Source organism: Seriola aureovittata, chromosome 19 (genome assembly GCF_021018895.1).
Source record: "Seriola aureovittata isolate HTS-2021-v1 ecotype China chromosome 19, ASM2101889v1, whole genome shotgun sequence".
Lineage (NCBI taxonomy): Eukaryota > Metazoa > Chordata > Actinopteri > Carangiformes > Carangidae > Seriola > Seriola aureovittata.
The window spans coordinates 12,572,837-12,596,495 of record NC_079382.1 but is presented as its reverse complement, the minus strand read 5'-3'; the positions used below and the strand labels follow the sequence as shown (position 1 = coordinate 12,596,495).

Below are 23,659 nucleotides of genomic sequence, written 5' to 3'. Positions count from 1 at the left end.
AGCAGTGAAAAGAAATGAACCTAACCACCAAGCATCCAGCTAAATACCCAGGAAGATTAGCATTTCTTCTTTGACCCCAGTGTCAACCTTTGACCTGTGAACCTAAGATGTCAATCATCATCATCATCTTCAGGATATCTCCATTCATATAAAAAAATAGCGTATTCCAAAATATAAAGATGAACAGAATTTGTTTATTCATTTTATTATTCTCTTGAATTTACAGTCTACACACTCGCCCACATAGCGTTGTTCTGAACATACACAATGTGTGGTTTTTATAACATTTCCAACACTGAAAAAAGTGCTTTCAGCGACATCCACAACAGAATTATAACGAGTGCCTGTGTGACATGGCCAAAACATATTTGGATGAGTATTGGTGTTTACCCGACAGACTCAGGAACGACTGTTAGGAGTTTGCTTCCAGAAAGGCTTTGCAGCAGCGGACACACTGTTCGTACACCTTTTCAAAGTCTTCATCACTTCCCTGAGGGACAAAACATAAAGATAAAAAAGGAAATTAAAATACATTTCAGATAGCTGAATCATTACATACATGTGTTTGATTTTTCTTTTTGTTTAAAACTGGTGGCAAAGAATTGAAATAAAATGACATACAGTAAAGCTGTTGAGATGTAGAGCCAGTTTTGTGATGTGGTTTGAAAGCAAAAAAAAAAACATGTCAGTTTCTTACTCAACCGGTAAATTATTTCTACTCCCCATCCGAGTACCAAATTGTTAAATTGTTCTGAAGGAAACTTATCCTATCCTGATGCCAACTGGCTTCAATTTATTGAGTGCTGAAGCCCACACTCAAATTTGGTAACAGAGCTTTTCATAAGGGAGCAATATACTGCCAAGAGCAGCAGGATAACTTTTGAAACTCTGGTCTTGGGGGTTCAAAGAGGTGGGTTTTTGCTGAAACCCTGATGGATTTATATGGAAAAACATTTCCAACCACAGAAAAACCTCATTACTTTTAACAACACTTAATTCTGTGAATAGTCTGACATGTAAAGATATTTATAACCCACTGGCTCACAAGTGAACTGAGACATTGGTGAGACATGAATTAATTTCAAGATTTTACGTAACCATGAGTAGTAACTGAAACATTTCCATTTCCATGTTTTCAACCAATACATTAATTGTTGAGACTATGATATGTAAGAAAACTGTCAAAATGGCCAGCACAATTTTCAGAGCTCAAAGTGACATATTTAAATTATTTACAATGATAATCAGTTTAATGTGTCTCAACACAATTAAATTTAGCAAACCCTCACATTGCAAAAGCTGTAGCCAGTGATTTATTCAGCATTTTTGCTTGAAAAATGACTAAAAGGATGAATCAATCATCAGTAGTTGCTGAATATTCTGTCAATGGACTATGTGATTAAACGAGTAACTGTTTCTCTTTCCAAAAAACAATTGTGAGCCATGTAACACTAAAATAGACGAGTCTACAACCACGCACGTAGATGCAGCATCGCTTTGAGGTAGATGCTAACATCAGAGGTTGGGCGTGAAAGTTTGAACCAAATTCCATGGCAATCCATCCAAAAGTTGTTGAGATATTTCACTAGATAGCAGCATTACAGGAAAAGCCAGAGGATCACCACAGTCAATACAATTGATCCTCTTTGGGACAGTGAATGTATGTAGAAAAATTTCACAATAATCGATACAACAGTGGTGGCATCCGTGGAGGCGTGCACTAACATGGCTAACAACAGGCCTGGTGGTGTTATTACTGCAGAAAACAGTGAAAAAACTGTATAATTGAGTTAACTGATCCAGAGGTATTTAAGAGATGGCCATAACAAAGGAATTCTGTTAAGAAAAGTATGTCTCCATTTGTTCTGACACAATAACAGTGACCATCTTGCTCCTCGCTGCTCATTTTGCTGTCATGCCATGTGGTTGTTGGCAAGGGACCACAATCCAGTCCTCTTTAAGTGTCCAAACCACAGTGACTGTAAAGAACATTCACCCCTACTTTTGGCAAAAAGAGCTAAACAAAGACACACTTTTACTGATCACCAAAGAAAGAAACATGGTGTTTAAAGCCAAGATATGAGACAAATTAATACAACTGACTACAGTCACATAAACTGTGGTCAACCACTGCCTCTTCTTCCAGCCACATCAGTAATAATTTGATGACTGTTTTTTTTTTATCTTGGGATCCTGGTTCCACAAGAGAGGCACAAATGCATCATTATTAGGTCAACACAGCTGTAGCTGCACATTCTCCACACAGGAAATTTTTTAGATACATTACTACTTATTTAGATAAGTTATGAAAATATAAAAAGTATTTATATATACACTTTATATAAAAAGTTTGAGTGTCCCTAGGAAGCTATATATATTTTTTAACATACTGTATTTTGACAACTTATCAGTAATCAAACTTTCAAACCTTCCCCAACATTTACTCCCTCCAATTTTCCCACTCTTGCTTTTCCTCACTCATAACTCTCAAGAAGATAAAAAGCAGCTAAGGACCCGTGTCCAAATCATTTGGCATGACTTTTAACTGCAGCGAAAGCACGCAAGGAACAAAAGGGATGAGTGAGCCATGGAGCGTGAAAAGGCAAACCAATCTGTAACCAGAAAATACTTTGTACAGTTATATCCAAATAATTAAATAATAGTCATGTAAAAGTCATTTATTGTGGTGTTTACTGGGCTGGAAAGGCTGTGTAAGAAATGTTTGATGTTTGAAATTTAAGCATTTATTTGGATCAAGAGAGATAGAAACCGACATTGCTGTAAGGTCTACTCTGTTTTGTTTTAGTGCTGTTTATTTCATAAAACGTGTCTGGACATGATCCCATCTCTCCCTTTGGAGAGTGAATTTTCTCCAGAACTACCACATGCACCTGAAGACCGACATGTTTTGTCCAAAACTGTGGTCTTTTAATACACTCCAAGTGATTCCACTGTGTAACATTTTGTTGCCTGTGAAATTCGTCTCATGACATGTCATGTTTTGAACAGGTGCACAGCCATTGAAGGAAAATAACGAACATTTTCTGTTATTTCCAAACAGAATAGACAGTTTACATTCGTCGTGCACCATCAAACGCTTTTCAGTTTTATGCTTTGAAAACCTACGTTCTCAATCAGCTTCTAACTATGAGCAATGGGTTTTCCATGAATACAACCTTCTTTTTTACTTTTTTTTTACATGAGAGATCTTCTGTATTTTGGGGTTTTTTTCCGTGCTCGTCTCACTTGTTTGAGGTGGGCAGAGGTCGGAAAAAGATACACCTCCATGCTCCATTCAAAATTTAGGAACATTTGAATCATGTTACGACACGGTCTTGCAAAAGCATAAATAACTAAGTGTATGATTGGTACAGTCTACATTTATGTATGGTTATGTATTTTACTCCCATTTCCCTAAATTTATGCTTTATAGAAAGAAAACATAGGTAAGTTTGATAATTAAGACTACACATTTTACATTGTTTGGCCTGTAAGCAATGATTTTAAGTGACAACTATTTGAAGTTTATATGATTGTCTTGTGCTTTCTTTGTCAACAAATCTCATGAAAACTGGGCTCTGTAGTTTTTTAGCAAATGTTACTCGAACAGGTGTAAGTCAGGCATTTTTGGGGACTTTACAGCCACACATTTCTACACTTTTGGTCAAATAGTCAGTTTTTACAGCAGCAGGACAATAAGTTTAGTAGTAGGACGGAGTTTAACTGGAGATAAACAGAACATTACATTTATTATCCTGTTTCCAAACTTATTCAATATATTTTTCATTTCGCTGCTGCCCCAACAATATTCATCAAATCCCCCCCAATTGGGGTGGGGGGGTGTAATAAAAACCACTCAGGAACCATCTTTATTATGCATTAAAACATTGAACATGAGAATTTACTAGACTTACATAATATGGGTCTTTGATGATCAGCTGCTTCTGAGGGTCATATGAACCAAGAAGCTCAATCTTTGCTCGGTAGTTGTTAACAGAGTTTGCTTTCCTTTTCAAGTCACTGTGAAGACAAGAGAAAGCACATAACTCCACAAGGAAAAAAGGAAAACAAAAAAGGATCAAACAACACGTGATATCTGGACCACAAAAAACCCCCCCCAAAAAAACATAATGTTAAAGTTTTCAGCCATTTAGATGAAAGAGCACATCCAGTGCTGTCATGTTTAAAAGACAGAATATTACAAATCCACAATACTGACATTTTTGTATATGTTTAACTTCCTAAAGCGCAACAGTAAACATAACATTCATATCAGCTAAGTCACTCAGACCCCTGTAACTCAGACAGGAGTTAAATATAATATAACACTTCTAATAAAGACAACAAAACCTGGACAGATTAGCCTTTTGTCTAGGACAGGGTCTCATTTTCTCAGTCTCGTCAGCCTAACATTTGTGCAGAAAAAAAAATGTGGGAGAGAAAGGGGAAAAAAGTGCTCAAAGAGCGAAGACGAGGCATCCAAAGAACTCAGTAAGCTGCTTACAGATCAGATCTGCCATAGGCATGTGATCTCAAAATGATCCCTAAACGTTCAAAGTAGCAAAAAATATCCCTCCCCTTGACCTTTGGAAAGAGCTTAAGGAAGGATATTGCTCATTAAAGGGAGGCATTCACCTACACGTTAGTTATAGCTCAATGTTACCACCGTTTTCATGTTTATGTGAAGGAGTAGCACACATCACTGTCAAGACCGCCGTTAAAGGGACAACCTGCCTTGATCCATATTTCAAGACAACATGTGTTTTGTTTTGTTTTTTTAAACCAAGGCAACCATTAAGTAAGGCGGGACACTTAACACATTACACCTGTGCTTTCAGCCATTGTGTGTCTAACTGTGAGCCACATCCAGAGAGAATACAAATACTGCTGCCGTTGGCTGAAATACTGTACCTCAAATTGCTCTCGTCCATGCAGAGAATGTACTCAAAGCTCATGAAATCTTCCTTGGTCACCTGGAAGAGGGAAAGAAATGTAGGACAAAACAAATATTACTTTTGGCTGAGTGTGGAAACAACACGGCCTGCGGAGCCTCTCTCTGCTCCTGGAGAGAGGGTTCAATCTTATGCAGTAAAAATCAGTCACTTCCAATTCAACGATAAAGGCCGTCTGGTCACTGAAATGCACATTTAAGAGTTGTAGTCCTTAAGATGTCCCTCTTTCAATTCTGTTTATGCTCATTTTTTTTTGTTTATGGTTAATTTTACTTCATCTATTACTGTTCACAATCCTATGGCTGTATCAGAGCAATATTTCATTTTTCTCGAATCTTGAATTCCAGTATCAGTTTATTTTGTGAGTGGGTCCGTGTTTCGTTTGCCTCATGCCCAAAGACACCCAAGTGACATGATACACATTTCCGCCAGTGGTTTCAAACTATTCCAGAGATCTACAGGAGCCAATGTATTTAACGCATTTGTTTGACCTCAAGGATAGACGCAGTATGCTTCGGTGAGTAACACTGAATGTTATCATGATTTTTGTTTGTTTACAAAGAAATTTTACTAGCAAAACATGGGGCGGCTCTTATTGTGAAACAGTCACAGTAAGCGCACTGTGTTCGTCATCTCTTCGTCAGTGTATCATTTTCAATTTTGCAAGGGAATAATAAAACAAGAAGCAGCAGCCACAGTGTGCTGTTACATGAAAAGCTGTTACTCCCCGGCAAGATGGCCAACTTTACTGCGCACTGCTGTTGTGTGGAAAACTCCTCAAGCCGTGCACAGCATGAAATCAGATCGCGGTTGCAATTATTGCCATCTGAACTATTTGACAAACAACCTTGTTTGGCTGTGGTGTGAAAAATACTCCAGTGGCTCCTTTGTTGTATTTCTGGAGAAAAAAAAAAAGGTTTTTAGTTTTAAAACACACACCCATGGGTGTCGCCAAATCAACTAGGACTGAAATCTTGAGGATAACAACTTTAACATCATTATGGACTCGCGGGGATATCTGCTTATGAAAGGGATCTGAGCTGCACATCTGTAGGCATGTGGAGGAGTGTTGTGCAAAGTGCTCACTGTACTCGTGATGATTTAATGGAACAAGCAGCAATAAAAATAAGAAATAAAAAAAATAAAAAAAACAGGCTGCACCCTGAATAGTTTTTAAAGATTCTGAGAGACGATGTATAGGAATGCTGGGGAGGCAGCGAGGGCAGCGAGAGACAGATGAGAGAAGAGAGGAACCAAAACAAGACATGAATAAAACTCCTGCAATATTCCAGATGTTGAGATATGGACACATTCAACAACAGACACAACTATGGTCAGTAACATAACAGCAGAGCAGTAAACAGATGTTTGTCATGACTGTTAAGTGTACTGTTTAAATTGTACCAAATCTCGAATACCACAGTGTCTGGCTGTGGCCACTAGAGTCCAATCATTGTGTTTTCCATTTGAACACTCTCGTACCCTCTCTTTCTCACACTGTTATAATCTCTGGTGATGATAATCACAGAGGCCGTTGATCTCTCCGCTCCTGTCCACCTCACACTCTCACACTCCAACAGTGGACTAGGAGGCTTTTAAAGTGAATGAAGAATGAGCAGGGAGACACACACAGCATAGTTCAAGTTCAGCGGGTTCAAGACACCATTATCTCAAAGAGACCTGCTCTGTAAAGTTTAACAATACTACAACTAATAATAATAATAATAATGATAAAACATTGAATAGTAAATTGTAAAAATTGGCACTTTTACTTGAATCTTTGGAAAACATAATGTAGTTGTAAGCCCAACTGGAGACCAGACCAAACAGTGAGCTCATGCTTATTCGCGCAGATGAGTTTGGCCCCCCTTCCATTCAGACAGATTTCCATCCATTCAGAAACTAGTAGGGCCAGTCACAACCATTCATCGAAAATGGGGCGGGGTTTGATACAATGACTGACACAGGAGCACCGCTGATGAGTTTTCGTTAACAACAAGATGGCTGCTGCTGATGTTAAAAGGCCTATTGACTGTGTTATCATGACGGTATTAAACAAACTGGATGGTACATTTTCTCCAAAGGAAAAACAACTGCACTTATGTTGTTGTGTGTTTACATTTTTCTGTCACTCTGAGCCACTTTTCGTTGCTCTGATTGGTTGGATCTACAACCGTTGATGACGCCACTTGGAAATCAAAAATTAACTGGGAGGTTCAAGACCCAATGCCAGGTTATTTGTAAGCAGTTATATGAACATTCTTAAGTGTCTATTAATGCAAAATATTTGTCAACAATTACAACTTCCCCTATGATGTCATATTTCATTACAACCCCATTTTTCTATATTGTTATTTATTATCTGTTTATACCAGCCTCCATTTATTAGTGCCAACATAAGGAGTTATAGTTGTTGTGACATACATTAATAAATGCTTATATCTACATTATTGTGAGTTAAAAAATTTAATAAATGTTTATATACTACCTATGAATGCTAAATAGGGTTTTGAGGTAGAGTGTTACCAAAACACCCTGAGCCAGATGTTGTAGAATTGAAGTGTATTTTCACTTCCTTTCATAATGCTGGTGGGAAAGACCTTGAACTCAGCTTGTATCTGTGAAGTATCAAAACCAAAATGATGACAGGTGAAATTAATGTGATTGCAACAGGATAATGGTATTTTGGCTAAAAGTTATGTTCATTCCTAAAATGTTGACTCAATGATAAGATCGATGATTATGAAATTAAAATATTGAATCTTAAATCTAATGTCCGGTTGGGAATTTTTGGTAAGGCACTAAACACTCCAAATAAACTTTTCCAGTTCACTTTGGAGCATGTTTGCTTTATTAAACAAACACGTTTATTTATTTGGGGATACCATGGTTTTTAAACAACGTCCCACTTAGTAAGTTTCCTTGGATACTGGCACTGACGGAGGTTCAGTGAAGTTCAATGAGTAAAAAATTGGGGGACAGTATGGAAAAGATAGAGGGAGGAGAGAAAAAGCTAGTGATAGAAACGAAAAGGGTGATGAAGGAAAAGAGGAGAGAGCAAAAGCTTGTCAAAGCTCAGTGTGTGGATTTTGCTGGGTTTAAGCCAAGGGTTGAGCTTCCCCATACATGCTTTGAGGAGATCAGACGAGGGTCTGACTCAACGGGTTTGCAGAGAGACAAACCAACGAGACAGGATGAAACCTCAGAGTTCTTACAGGGAAAAATAAAAAAAAAGTGTTTTAAGGTCACAGGGGAGTAAGACTTGCACTGAGGATAAACCAACACAGCATAAAGCCTGAAGGCCCTACATGGACAAACATCTTGGTGTAATTTCAGTCCTGTTTCAGGATTTGAACCACATGCTGCAAGGTGATACAATGACTGTTAGAATGGATTTCATAAACACCACAGGTACCATGGTTTTGCACAGCAATGTGGACACAATCCTGGCCGCAATCTTTAACACTTTCACAGACAATCAAACTCACACTACATGCAGATGGGTGACAAATTAAAGGAAAACACAAACATCTTAAACTGGGGCTAAGACCTGAAGACCAGCTTAAATCCGTTAGTTAGTCTGGAAAAATAATATATCACAGTTTCCAACAATATTCAGAGATTGTTTTATTCTCAGCAGTCGGAAAGAAGCAAATAAATAACAGCATGCTACAATCCATGCAGAAAACTGAAGTAAAATGCTGCTTCTGGATGAGATACTGCAGCAACATGGACTGTTTTACAATTATTTCTCCTGCTTCATGTTATGTGTTAGATGTTTAAAATAATCGTTAAGAGAAACATTGGCGGAGACTGGGTCAGAAGACAAACAATTCAAATCTATCAACACCACCAACTGTACGATTTTATCTGGTGACTGAACGAGACTGGAACATACTCATTTCAAACTGGTCCGATCGGTCATCACGTCCAAACAACCATAATGTGTGTCTTTGCCATTAGGAAGGTGTTTTTCCACCATGAACCTCCAAAACAGCTTCAATGCTCCTTGGCGTCGATTGTCCAAGTATCTGAACTGGACTGGAGGAATGAACCTTGTTCTTAATAAAATATTACCTCGTGATGTTTTGATGATGGTGGTACAGGAAAACTGACTGAAGGGGCCAGTATACTCTGTTCAAACAGCTTATCGGACAGTCGGAAACCCCATCCCCCACAACTTTCTCCAACTGCTTCTGTAACTTTCCAAAATCGACACCAGCTGTGTGCAGGTAAGAAAGGAGACAGGCATTGAATTTCTTTCATTTTTTTCTTCTCTTGACAGAATTATTTCTGTCATTTTTAATGTGAAAAACCAACTGCAACACTATGAATGTCTTCCAGGAGAGACTGCCTCAAAATGCCCCCACCCACTCACTTCTATGAGGGCCAGCTATTAACTCCACCTACCAGTGCGGCTGTTCAGATCAGGTATAATGACTTAATTTCAGCGTGGTCGGACAACATGTCTTGCAAAATAGTTCTGACAGAGCATTAGCTCTAACATGTCGCTCCAAAATCTCCAAAAGGTGAATAGCTGAGTAAAGATCTAGTGACTGGTGGCCACAGTATATGCCCACTCCCATCGGGTTTTCACTTTATTTTGTCACCCTTCTGCGTATCCATAAGATAGTAACACAACTATCTCAAAATTCATGTCAGAAAACCTGGAAAATTGTGAGAACTCTCAATTCAAGTATGTGGAAAACCGGTTTAATTACCATGTATGTTGTTACTTAGAGAGTTTAGAAAAAAATGTTCCTGAAGAGATTACATATGTAAAAGAAAGAAAAAGAAAGAAAGTACAAAGCAACAAAGAAATAAAAGCACATTTTAACTGCTCTACTGGCTCATTCATTAGAGGCATATGGGCACAAAGACAGAACTGAATACACTGTAGACACCAAATACTTGACGTGATTCGTGATACTTGTGTATTCTGTGCAAGAAATAAAATAATTTTGATTTGACAATTAAATGTCTCCTGTCTTCCTAGAAATTTGCTCACTTAACTTTGTGTGCTTCAGTTAAAAGCACAGCTGAAACATGAAGTTGCAGTTTATATCGTAAGACAGTTTAAGAAAGTTTAAACCTGTCTAGTCTGAAAGGAGTCATGTGGTCTCTTAAACCCTATTCTTGCGTCCTCAGAAGTTGAACCCAGCTGCTGCGTCCTGCAGAGTTCACCTAACTGTCACAAGAGGTCACTGTATCTGAGGTTTGGGCTAAAACTTGCTGAACACAATCAACTTTATTTCTACTTTATTTCTCAAATAATTTTTAATTGAAAGATATGTTAATGTCTTTCACCACATATGGGGGTTCAAAGGCAACTCCCATGTAAATATGAAACAGATTAGAAAATGTGGCTCATCTGTGTCAAATCATTATTAAAGCCAGATGAATGAATACTCAAGGCAACTAAATAATAACACACACCACCACACACCACTAACCCAATTCATGCAAAAGGACACCTCTCAGTAAATTAGGCCATAAACCACTGCCGATTAATGGAGGCTAATAGATTTTACTGCTCATGAATAGAGCAATTTGGGTGTACATCAAGTGCAAAGCAACAGAAATGAAAGTTTTATGTAGCATTTTACTACAGGGGGGAAATTCTACAATGAGATGTTTTGTATTACTTATTCTGGTGTTGTTAAAAAAAATTTATATTAGAATTTACATTAAAATTATTGTACTTTTAGAATAAAAGTAGTAAGTATTAGTGATTTCACATAAAATGGATTTTCTCTTACATTTTAAATGCAGATAATGAAACCCAAAGTTAAATTGGATAATTTGAAATTAGAAATGAGAAACTAATTTCCTATTTTTCCATTAGATTATCAAGACATTTATTATACTTGAGTAACTATCTATTTAGAGTTTGTTATGTTGTGTATTAGGGTGCAAAGAAATTTACTAATAATAACTAATTGCTATTTCTTATATATATATATATATATATATATATATATATATATATTTCTCTCCGAGGAAAAATAAAAAACTGAACATATAGTATCACTATACTGACAACTGGTACGTGGTGTTTGAATCACCCATGTTTGGATTTAAGGTACGTTCTTTGTATCCAGCTAGCTGCAGTTCAGCTGAACCTGTGCTTGTTTTGTCAGAACAATCATGTTGAACTTGTTTAACTCAGTAAAATAACAATTTAACTGAACCTGTCCTAAACCAAAGGTACAGCGAGCTAGTCATAAGTGTCAGGGCTACAGCCACTGGATGTCTAGTAGACATCATCTTACCAACTTCAGTCATATACACAAACATGAATCAGGTGAGAGGAGCCACGGGACATCTGGTTGTACCTGTTGGGCCCTGTGGCTCGTCTCAATGCCATGTTTCCTGAGGCAAGCCAGACCGCGGGCGTCCGGTGAGCTGCCTATATTCCAGTCAGATGTGGCACCACTGTCTATGACCCACTGCAACAACAGAGAGCAAAAAAGGGGACGCTAACTACTACAAGGGAGGGATGGTCGTACCTGCCTGGCCACATGCCTCATGGGCACGCTATGCGTCTTCATGCAAGCTTGGCCACGGTGGTCTGGAGGGTTTCCTATCTCATAGGTGGAGGTGGCAGCACTGTCTATCCTCCACTAGGCAGGGCAAAGCAGAGTACGGGGAACAATAACACAGTAAAAATGACTCATACGCTCAGATAAAGAGAAGCTGTAGGTGGTGCAGCATTTGCAGGACTATGGTTTACTCTTGAGGACAGAATTAAAAGTGAGACTCAACAGCTGGAATTTACAGTAGCAGTCAAAAGTTTGGACACACTTTTCCATTTTCCAAGTGAATGGCAGAGTGTGTCCAAACTTTTGACTGGTACAGTATGTCAAATGTTCTGAATGAAACACATCCCGCAATAATTCACATTCTATTGACTGCCACCAAGTCATTATTATGCATTATTAGGTCTGATAATGACAAACGATATTACTCCAGTACCACCACTACTTCATGTATGAATATCAGTGTTTCCTCTAGGATTTTTTTCAGCAGTGGGGGCATGCTATCGGGGGGGGGGGGGGGGGGGGGGGGGGGGGGGTAGAGTCAGTGGCAAAGTTTGCACCCAGGCTCATCTCTCTCTCCTGAACCTTCACCCAGCTCTCCCGCTGCTGTGCTCTGCTCTCCTCCACTTTGTTTAACAACTCCTCCCTGTCTAATGTTACTTGTCTAATAACATTACATTAAGAGTGTGAGTAACGTAACGCTAACAGTGTTATATAGTTTACACTCACATCACATCTGATTACAAGTGTGAACATTAAAATACTATTTTTTACCTAACCATCATCATTTACGAGTCAGTAAAAGGCTTATGATGCTACCTGACTAGCGTCTTCTTCATCTGTTGTCTTTCTCTTCTTAGAGAAGTATCTGAACAAGCTCATCTGAAAATGCAGTCAGCAGTTAATACATAATGACGTGTAGATATTAGCTTAATCCTATCAATTAGTTTACCCAAGTTAGCGTCACTGAGTTGGCTAATAAGTCTACCTTTTCTCCGGTAATTCGCTGCCTTATTACTCACGACTACACTTCTCTGACTTGGTGCCTGACGTGATGTCACTTTCAAGGCCGTGCTCTCGCGAGTAATTAACTCCAATAGGATCCCCCAACCACCCCACTCCCTCCCTCCCCTCCCTCCGCTGTTGCGCTCATCATCACACAGGCTGTGAAGGTGGAGAGATGTGGCGGTGGTGCATTTGCGACAATAAAAAAATTTTTTTTTTTTAAAAATAAATAAATAAAAGAAATTTGAAGGCGTGGCGGCTATGATTTAGCAGTGGCGGGCCGCCACTGCTAAATGAATGTAGAGGAAACACTGAATATTCACATATTGTCAATAACCAGGTGTGGAATAAAAATCTCTTTACATTTATATTGTGATTATTATCAAACACAATTACCTGGGTAGGGTTTTAATCTGCCACTAATAACCATTAATTTCCTGCTAATATCAGACAGTTAACAGTAATTAACAGAAGCATATTTTGAAAATGGTTAGCAGTAATGTATCATTAATGTAGCTGTAAATGTAAAAAAAATACAGTAACATGCAGAACTGGTTTGGCTGTTTCTGATGTATTTGCTCAATAATTTATATTATTTCTATTGCTAATTTGACAGTTATACTACATGACATACTCCCAGGAAAGGGAAAACTGCATTCATATAACCTGTATAACACATTATGACATTACCTTATCAACAGCGCCAGCATCTGTTGCCATCTTCCTGAAGACTGCTTCAGCGATGGGGGATCTGCAAATATTCCCTGTTCAAAACCACAAACGAAATGTGATGTTTTTTTTTTGTTTTTTTTTTATCTAAATTGATGAAAAGCCCTAAATCAAAAACAGAAACACTCTAAGCTGCTATATAAAGTGTTTGCCATCTGTGATATCTATTACTGTTTCGTTTTTTGTTTCCATGTATAAAAAGTAACACTGCATTAATATTTGAAGAAAGGCTTATTTTTTAATGTATGTTTGCAGCAGGAGTTGGATTTAGTTCTTTTCACTTCAAAAATCATCAAAATATGTTATATTACATACATACATACATACAACTGTATCCTGTGATATAAGATACTATCCATATAACACGTGTAACACATTATTTTTTGATCTTGTGGCTTCTCACAAGCTTGACCCATGTTTTTTTTTTTGTATGTTACCCGGATGTAATAGGGTTTGCTGTTGCATGCGTTTAATCACTACTGGTTTGTTTACACATGTCTCACTAAAGTTTACCGCAACTTTGTCACTTGAGTAGCACAAACTTCCTGCATCATCATAATGTTGACAACATTAGCGATGAATAGAAACTACTTTGATGATCAGGAGGAGTTCAAACCGAGCAGCCTACGGGGTGGACTCTGACCTGTCGTAAATGGACCGAAATCATTTACGGGACGCTGTCACCAATGTTCATCTCTGAAATTAATCAGGATAACGTTACTCAGCGTTTTTATAAACCACACATTGGGAAATCCCTGTTCCCGTTCAATCTGTACGGGCAGTAGCTGCTTCAAAACAACCAGCCTGTATGAAAAGTTTATGTTTTGTTCACAGCATTGCACTCATTCATTTAATAGAGCGACTTAGCTAGCTAAAACACTTCCGCTAGCGTTGTTAGGGAAAGCTAACAATGCCCCAATACATTACTACAACATTATAAATTTGTCTACTGTACGGCTTTTGTTGTATATTTTGAACACAAGCTTGTTTTCGATTAAAATACGTTTCTTACCAAGACAAACGAACAAAACCGACTTCGTACCACTGCCCGCCATGTTGTTCTGAAGGGTCCTTAATGACGTCGCAGTTGATGACCAACTAGTGCCAGAACAAAAAATATTGTTTTGCACACTTTTTGAAACTCATGTTAAGTTAGATAGATATGATGAAAAAGCTACAGATATGATGATTATCCATTTTAAATACTGAAATCGCACATTTCTTTAAATCTAATGAAATCCCTGAAGGTTTTGAAGAAATTTTTAATTAAGTATAATGTCATTATTGTGACAATTGTTGTTGTGATTATTGTTGTTTTGAGAGGTAGCTTATTTCTTTTCCAGTTCAGAGAGGTGGGAAATTAACATTTACTAACATTGAGTGCATTTACTTAAAGTCTCCCTGCACTGTTTGTGTTTTGGTAAATGTCAATTCTCTTGGATATTTCAGCTTCACTGTGCAGAATATTGTATGTTCAGAGTTTGACACAGAGTTTTCAAATTGATCTGGTGGAAGTGGAAAATTTCTCTGTGCTCATGTATCTGAATATGGACTGCTGAAGCCTGAATAAAACATAGGCTACATTGAAAATGGACTTTCTGTGATGTAGGAGACATCTTGTATCCATCAGTTAAAGTGAAATAAAAATATTTGCTTATGGTTGTCATAGATTCTGGATTTTTCGACGAGGAGTGATTTTTGATTAAAACTAATGTTGTTTGTTATGCTGTTATCATTGTTTGTGAAATTTGACGCATTTTTGTAGATTAAACTAAACACCACAATAGCCAAATACAACATTAAAATGCTAATAACATACATAATAAATGCATTAATAATAGTAATTAAGTGATGTAATAATATAAAGTAGCACTCAGAAAGGATTGATTCCTCTTAATTGAGTAAATTTTTTTCATATTTGTAAACTGTGCAGGTTCATTCTTGTTCAAATGACTTGTTCCAATTCAGTCCAATGGAATCTAGTGAATAATGTTTTTGCCAGACAGGAAGGAACACATTTGTGATAATTTGAAACATATGCAAATTTGGCTCACTAGCCTGTAACACTCACTTTTATTTTATTGCTAGATTAGTCAACACCAGCTTTGAAGTGCTGATAATAAATGTTAGTTACAGGGAGAAAAATAGCCCCTTATCTTATGAAAAAACTCCTCATTCATTCTTGATGTAAATTAGAGACACAACCTGCCTACAGTCATTCCATTAAACAAGTATAAATAAACTGTCATGCTTAATGAAATCCACACTTTTTATGACGTCAGCATACAGCATTGGCAAATCCGTGCTTGAGGTCACCTCAGACTAGAGCCCCATGGACCCTTTAATAAGACACAATGTTCCCTATTTACGGACTCCTGAAGCCCTCCCATATCCTGAGTAATGCTTTGCTGAGTCCTGGTGTAAAATACACAGGTCATGAGAAAATCCTGGACCAGGAAAGGGTAAGACATTTCTAACAGCAGATTACTGGGTGTTGTACAACGTTCTTTCTTTACTGTGACGTGAGCTTTTGCCCCACATTTATGGAAAAATCCCAATTGTCAAGCAAAAAAAAGGTTCAGTGACTCCTGTTTGATATTCTAACCTATCTACAGAATCAATTTAATGTCAGTAGTATGAAGAACAATATTATTGTTAGACCACTGCTCTTAGGTTTCACCACGCATCGGTCTCACAGTTGAGTTGTTCTCATGGTTGTTCTTATACAAGTTTGGATCACTATCTCTGCATCTGAGAGTGTGCAGTGCAAGACGTGCACAGACTGGGAGTAACAGCTAACATTAATTCAAGGCCAAACTGCCCCTTAAACTCTCAAAGGTAAAATGAAAGCTGTGATGCCATTAAAATAATGTTATTTTCAGAGGAAGAAACTGAGACCAATCAAACACTGCATGTCATAGCTGTTTACACAAAAGTGTGATTTTTACTTCCAGTTCACATTTCATTATAAGTAAGGTAATTTTGGTGTTTGTGATGCCAACAAATTTTTTTTTTAAATAAATGAAAAGCAAAATGAAAAATTTGAAAAGAAATGACATGTAGCATTAATGTTACCACCCTTGGGGTGATGTCCATCAGGGGGCTATGCAACCACAGCATCCTAATGATGCTCAGTCACGCATCTGGAGGTTACTGGAAGCCAAGATAAAGACATAATGGAAATAGTTTTGTAAGAACTGTAATGATTAAGTACAATTCCTGGCGACTAAATACAACAGGATGTACTTAACTCCAGTCCTAAAACCTAAATCTATGTCTCACAGTACTACTTACAGAAAGTCTGAAGAGAAACACCAGAGAAGTAGAAGCCAAAGAAATAAATCTGAAACGGAAAAAAAGCATCTATTGTATTCTCAGTTGTAATGCAGGGAGAACAGATCAAAGAAAATTTTAAATTGGAGTGTTGTGGCTGTGTAAGCAGCTGTAGCTGTTGCGTTCTGTAACTAATTAATTCACGTTCCCTGGTGTATTTAGCCTGGGTCCTCTGCTTAGCCAGTGCTGGGGACTATTCATTATCAGATCCAATGAAGAGCAGAGGAGAGGAAGTCTGGAGTGGAAAAGCAGATTGTGAAAAGATGCTTTAAATGCATACACACAAAATGCACATTTAAAAGAGACACATGGAGGATTTTACAGTGGTGGGGCATGCACTTTTTTGTGTATGAAATGCTTGTTAAGAGCAGGAAAAAATGATTTAACCGGTAAATCACTAGATAACTTACCATTTGAGTCTGTTTTCTTAAAAAAATGTTGCTTTTTAAAATTATCCTCTGTTTCATTAAACAGAGGCCTCTGCCTGTGATTTGCCTCGGAGGAATGTCTGTGGATGTTTGTGTCTGTGTAATTATGTGTTTTGGGGGGGTGCAGAAGAAAAGAGAGTAAAATGTCTCACATTTAATAATGAGATACAGATGCAGAAGATGCAGAAAAAGAAACTATAGAAGCTCCTCCCTAAGTCCCGCTCTTCTATGACAGCCCTGTACATGCATGTGAATGGAAATGAGTGATCATATTTCTTCTCAGTTCAGACTGGTAAAACAAAAGGTTCTGGATGAGTAACTCTTCTGGGGGAACTACAAGTTGGATAAACAAACAGCTGAGCCCAGCAGAAAGGCTAGACATGACTGTGTCTGATAGGCATGGAAAACACTGAATATATTTCAATTTATGATTTACTGTAGGTGTACATCCAGATTAGTTAATGGATAATTCTGTTGTCCCATTGGCTCCCCAAAGCCAGCTTTAGGTTTTCTGGGTTCTCTTTGATGGTTTTATCACAGATTTATTTCTGTTCATATATACCTTCAAACGTTTGGATTTTTGCACCATATGAGGGAACTTTAATTGTCTGTCCAATTTGGTGGATACACTGGACGAACAATGAATTTCGTGTGCTACGGTATTTAGGAAAAACGGTATGGAGTTATGTAGTATTATGTTAATGAGTTCTCCTGGCTCTCTGTTTCATCACACATAAAAGTCAGATGACACTAATGAATTTGCCATGAGGAAGGAAAAAATATCACACCTCGTAGAAAATCAAAAACTGTGAAGAACCAAGTTTTGTATAAACATGCTAATTAAAAAAGAAAGCAGCATTATAAAAAAAAGGTGTTGAGCTGTTTTTCAAAGAATGGTTTCATGTTTTTTAATGCCTGTCTTAACTGTTCCGAGGGCATTAACTAAATCTTGGAAAAATGCTCCAGACTGACAAAAAAAACAACTTTAAATGGCCGTTTTACTGGTCATGATCTTCTCTCAAAACCTTTTATTATGCCGTTCGCACAACAGCTTTATCTGGGCCAAGCTGTGAATGTATTTCCTTGAAACGAAACTACATGGAATCAGTGAACACAGTGCTGAGAGACACAGAACAAAGTCGCCCTGTTCTCTCCAGCCTCCAGCTTTTACTGTGCACAGCTACAGCTCAATAAAAACGTCTGAATGCTCTGCCAGACTGTGAAGTGAAAATCTCACATATGTCCAAACTTAAGGTCAAACTGAAATTTTGTACATCCGACTAATCACTGTCATTTGCATCATCACTGACAGCTGAGATGCACAATGGTGATTTTCGCATCAACATGTTACATTATGGGATTGTTAACAGGAGGTATTATACTTCTTGGGGACACCATAGTGTCTGAATCTGGACACTCAAATAAAATGGCAAACAGTAAATCTAGTGCACTATATAACTCCAGATTGTGAGGAATTCAGGTATACATCGAACAGATGTTCTGCTGCAGAAAATACAACTGGCTATGGGGCATGCTTCCATTCCATTTCTCTGACTTTACATTCACCAGGTGTCAGGCACTCTGAGTCCATTATTCATGTGAGGATTTTTTGAAACATAAGTGGTTTAGAATGTTTCTGCTGTTATTGTAATCTGGACAACTTGTGGCAATTAGCTGATAGCTGAGAGAATGGGATGTTTTTACATGTGCCCACATTTGCAAATGTGAATGGGGGAGTCACCACTTTTTCTGCATGGTATTGATTAAAGCTTAAATATAAAGTAAATTGTTGTCCAGGAAATGTATATTTGCTAAGACAAGTACAAATGCAGCGGGTATGAAATCCAGGCCTACGTTTTGTGGAGCTGATCCAACAGAATAATCGTTGATTCCAGTTCCAAGATCATGTTCACTTTATGGTTTAAGATGTAGGAATTCATTATTATGTATAATAATTCAAGACTTCAGATTTTGCTTTGTTTCTTCAAATATGGCTCTCATTACTTTCAAAGTCTGGTTCTGAATTGTAATGTCACTGGTTTTTAACCATGGTGTGTTGCAATTTTTTTTTTAATCACTTCAATATGAATGGTAAAATACATGGATTGGTTGTATTTCCAAACAGACTCCTCTTGTGTTTATGCTCATTATCCTGCAAAATTTATCTATCAATTAATGTAGGATTATCTTATCAACATTGAAAAACAAAATCGAAATAATGGGCCTGTTTTGAGTAGAAAAGGATTATCTAGGCCTGGCTACACCAGACTTTCTGACTACATTCAGATAAATGTCACTTGTGCAGTTGTCTTTAGAAGTTTTATCTTTCATGTGATTATTGATATTGGAGTTTTTTCTGACCTTGAGTGGTTTCTTAAAACGCAACATTGATGCCAAAGTGCCAACTGGCTTTTGACAGCTTGAGGCCACTGGAAACAAGCAATATAGCTACACACTGACATACAATCGAAGATGAAAGCAGTGGGAGGGAAAGTTACGGTGTATGAAACCAAAACAATGAGCCTTTGCGAATATAAAAATATTGATTGGAGCAGCTTTAAACATCTACACCTACATTGGTCTGTGAATGAATTGATTCTCTTCATGTTGGTTTCTGTAATCAGGCCAAAAAAGCAAAAAATTAAGTGAAGAGGAAAGGGAAATTAAAATACCTGATGCACCATGAAAAAACATTGCAGCAGTAATCCTCCAAACACAGTTGTTTTCGGAAATACAGTAAGATGGACCTGTGATTAATAGACACTAACACACTAAATGAGTGGGATGTGACGCTGACCTTGTATTCCTGGTAATTAGCGCTGAATGTATAATAACCAATTATCAGTTACTTTACATAACACTCAAACAATAACTGCAGGTAAAAGATGCCTGCATCAATTATATCTGATAATTTGCAAGCCATTTTTAATTGAGTCAGAGGATGGATGGTAATCATTGTGAATGACTCAATAAAAACACAATTAGCAGATGATGCAGTCTCGCATAAAGTGTAGAATATGTTTTTCCAACTAGCAGCATAAGTTAAGAATTAAATAAAAGTGAGAGGTCTCATGGGAAAAATGACTAATGATGTCAGTCTTCATGTTTACTCTGCTCCCTTGCATCTCTCCCTGAGTCTGCTCCCTTTTTAATTAATCAGAAACAGAAGTAATAGATTTGAAAAGGGCAGAAACAAGCTGTAAACGCAACATTGACATATTATCACCTTTCAATTTGATGTGACAAATGAATTAGCAAACAGTTGGCTATTTACAGATCAAGCAAACACAAAGCAACATTATCATTCATTCGAGTTATGTTTTGGACACATAATGAATGTAAATCCAATTATCACTTGCCTTTTTAACTCCATGTTTGGTCCCCACCTACTCCTGGGGGAAATATGTTGCTCTTAATGTAGGGGCTATTTATAAGTTTTCTCTGCTGCTGAAAGTGGTTGGTGATTGCCGCTTGACAAGAGCTTCAGCCATCATTTCCTTTACAAGACAAGAGGTTATAATACGCCCTCTGAGCAGCACTATGTCATCAGGGCAGACTGGAAGCTTCATTGAGCAGAAAGAGACGAGACATGCAGGGTTTAGCTGGTTAGTGTGCAAACTTCAGTAGAAGAAAAGACCTAATAGACAAGAGTAAACACTGGCGTTGCTTTTCACCGCTGGAGGCAACTCTTGGTGAGTAAAGGAATGAAGTTTGATGCTGAGCTTGCAAAGCATCTATTGTACTGGTTAGTAAACAGCTGTTAATGCTAACACTGGCTATATAGCATTATTCTATGTAGCATTAGCAAAATTTACAAATAGCTCCTTTGAGCTGCTAAATACTCCAGTATGTTGCAGCTTGTTGCTAACTTTGCCTCTGTGCGGTGCTGGGCAGGTAGTGTACATTTGGTTTTTAAAATGAAGCTAATGAGAGTGGTGTGAGAACAAAAGTAATAAAGATGTGGGCTGTAAAACCAAAACAATGAGCTGAAAGAGGCTACAAAGCTCCACAGAGCTGAAAGGATTGGCATTCAGGTGATAATTCTCTTTGAATTAATCACCTTCTCATATACAAGCAGTCAGTTCATTGTTAATACAAAAAATATCTTTATAGCATATGCTTGTTTATTAAAATATATATAATATTTTGATATGATCTTTGGCCATTGCCCATTTTTGATCAGCCAGTATAAACACTGTAGAACAGTACAGTACTTCAAAGCAGTAATTCTGTGTAAAGCAAGAGCCAAATATTTATGCCCTGAAATTGTATTGATTGGAATTCATCAACAACGCCCTTACATTCAAATTAATACATTACAGCCCCTTAACCTTGTCATCCTTGTGAGGAATCATTAATCATTGTGACACCTCCTGCATGCCTCTTTTTAGCACCTAATTCTGAGGCCGTATCTCAAGGACATCATGAGTCATTTGAAGCAGAGATCAAGGGTGGATAAAGTACAAGTAAACACTGCTGAATCCCCAAATGAATTGGTCAGTCTGATTTTAGGGAAGCCAATCAAAAGAAAACACACGGCTGAATAAATGCAATCGACACGAAAACCAGATGTGGTATGATAATTATGTACAATCACAGAAAAAATATGAGTTCACTTCAATTAAATTGCAGAGGCATCAATAAAAAGGCCCCCAGGTCACTGGTTTTTCTCAGTCAGCTGTCAGCAGAAGTAACAAGCAGAAAGATAACAGAGCTGTCTTATTTTTGATGCTGGGTAATTGCAGTAACAAATGCAGTATGTGGTGTTTGCTCTTAAAAAAGTATAGAAGTAAGGACTTGAATCTGAGTCAGTCTTGTAGGGTAATTAAGCCAAAGGCATGCAATACTTTATTCTGTTGACATTCACACTGCACATTCTAGTGCTGCCCTCTGCCTTTTGAACATGTAAACCTGGTGATGGTAACTTTAAAGTTCAGTTTGTTCACAGATGTTTCAGATTCTAGTTCAGCAAATGTTTTCAATTACACAAGGAAGCAGAGAACAGGGAGTCAGTTGTTACCTCCTTATTTTTGTGATGGGATTTGCATTTTTTTTCTTTAATTTCCATCCATTGCATTCAAACCCTGATCTTGCAGCTATTGTAAGCCAAGAAGGTTTCAACATACACACTGAATACTGTTGTGCCAGTGTTAACGCTGGAGGTTTTTTTTTTTTGAGTGGAGACAGTATTATAAAAACATTTGTACAAGTTTGTGTAAATTCATGCGTACACCGCTTTCTCTCACTAAGCACAGGCACCACTCACACACATATCTAGCTCTTGTGAAAGATATGAGCAAAACATATTAGTAAACACATTAAGAGAATGCACAAAGCCCTAAAATGGCAATGTCAATCGGTCAATCACTCACAGTTCCTGCAACAATGGTCTTGTTTGGTTTCAGGAGCAGCATTCCCTCTAGGGGAAACTATAAAGGACTTTGCTATGGAAACCCCCCTAGTTGGCGCTGTGGTCAGAAAATTGCCAAATGTAATCACTCACTAACTCAGCAACACTTAGTGGAAAGTGTGTGGAAATGCTCTGTAGGGCAGAGAGCTGTGCTAAAATGAAGCGGACAGTTTTCTCTGTTGCTGCAACTTTCCTGTTTTGTTTTCTCTTTTTTATTTTGGTTGATTATCATCACTCACAACTCTTATGTTACACATGTGTTGCACATCTGTTTGATCAGTTACCCCTGCTTTCCTTCTCAGTATCACTATGTGATACCACACCAGCAGATGTTTATAATGGTCGCACACACACACAACATTAGACATGCATGCTATTAATATCACTGGGGATTTTAATGCCTTTAGTAAACATTTGTGTACTTACTCAGGCTACTTATTTATATGCACAGATGAAAAGAAGCCAGTAAGTTCTGGTACTAAGACATTTAGTGAAAATAGAAGCACTGGCATTACAGTAGACTGGAGACCTACTGATTTATTTAAATATAATTCAGTGTTTTATGATTTCATCAGATTGAAGCACATCCAGAAATGGGCTCAGATGGGATCATCATGACTGGCTAGGCACGTGCAGTGTAGATTTTAGTGTGCAGACGCTCATAAATGTGAGTATACTGTAGAAGCCAACTGCACATGATACAATACAAAACTAATCCAGTTCCCTTTCCCTTTATTGTTCATTATTTTATCAAACATAGCATGTGGGAATATTGGAATCTATCAGGGTTTTTGTCTCGTAACTGCTTGTGCTGTTTCCTTGACCCAATAAATTTCAGTATTGCTAGGTCATAACCTTAAAGTGGGACATGCTTACAAGATAAACAACTACTGGCTGATTGCACTTTCAAATTATTGGTCTGGGGTGTTTTATGAGTGTTTTAAGCATAACACTTTTAGGATCCAATAAAACCTCAAAGTAAGGACACCGTATAGTCTTTCTAAAGTCACCTTGCACAAGTTCTTCACTAATATACAGCTACTTAGCAAATACAAAATCTTGATGTAAAAACTAATCAAATGTCTTTCCTCTGTGAGTTTTTAGAATTGTGCAATGCTGTTTTGATGGCTTTGTCTGAGACTTTAAACACATTTTGAATAATAAGGATGAATAGACTGGAGTAAACAGTTATTGCACAACTTAAGCACTGTAATGAGTGCTGTGCCTATTTGATGAGTCAGTTTGTCTGGTAAATGAGTCGAT

At 37.6% G+C, this 23,659-nt stretch overlaps 1 protein-coding gene across 2 annotated transcripts; it reads right to left on the bottom strand.

The window, feature by feature from the left end:
* Nucleotides 1-174: 174 nt before the first annotated feature.
* On the bottom strand, nucleotides 175-14,314 carry acp1 (acid phosphatase 1). 2 transcript variants are annotated; one of them, XM_056363380.1, is made up of 6 exons: nucleotides 14,238-14,314; nucleotides 13,187-13,260; nucleotides 11,462-11,575; nucleotides 4,912-4,973; nucleotides 3,915-4,020; nucleotides 175-490 (listed from the first exon to the last, which is right to left on the bottom strand). In XM_056363380.1, the coding sequence occupies exons 1-6, from the start codon at nucleotides 14,278-14,280 to the stop codon at nucleotides 413-415; spliced, it is 477 nt and encodes a 158-aa protein (XP_056219355.1). In that variant the 5' UTR covers nucleotides 14,281-14,314; the 3' UTR covers nucleotides 175-412. The 2 variants fall into 2 exon arrangements, with proteins under 2 accessions (XP_056219355.1, XP_056219356.1); XM_056363381.1 differs by lacking the exon at nucleotides 11,462-11,575 and adding an exon at nucleotides 11,288-11,401.
* Nucleotides 14,315-23,659: the final 9,345 nt, after the last annotated feature.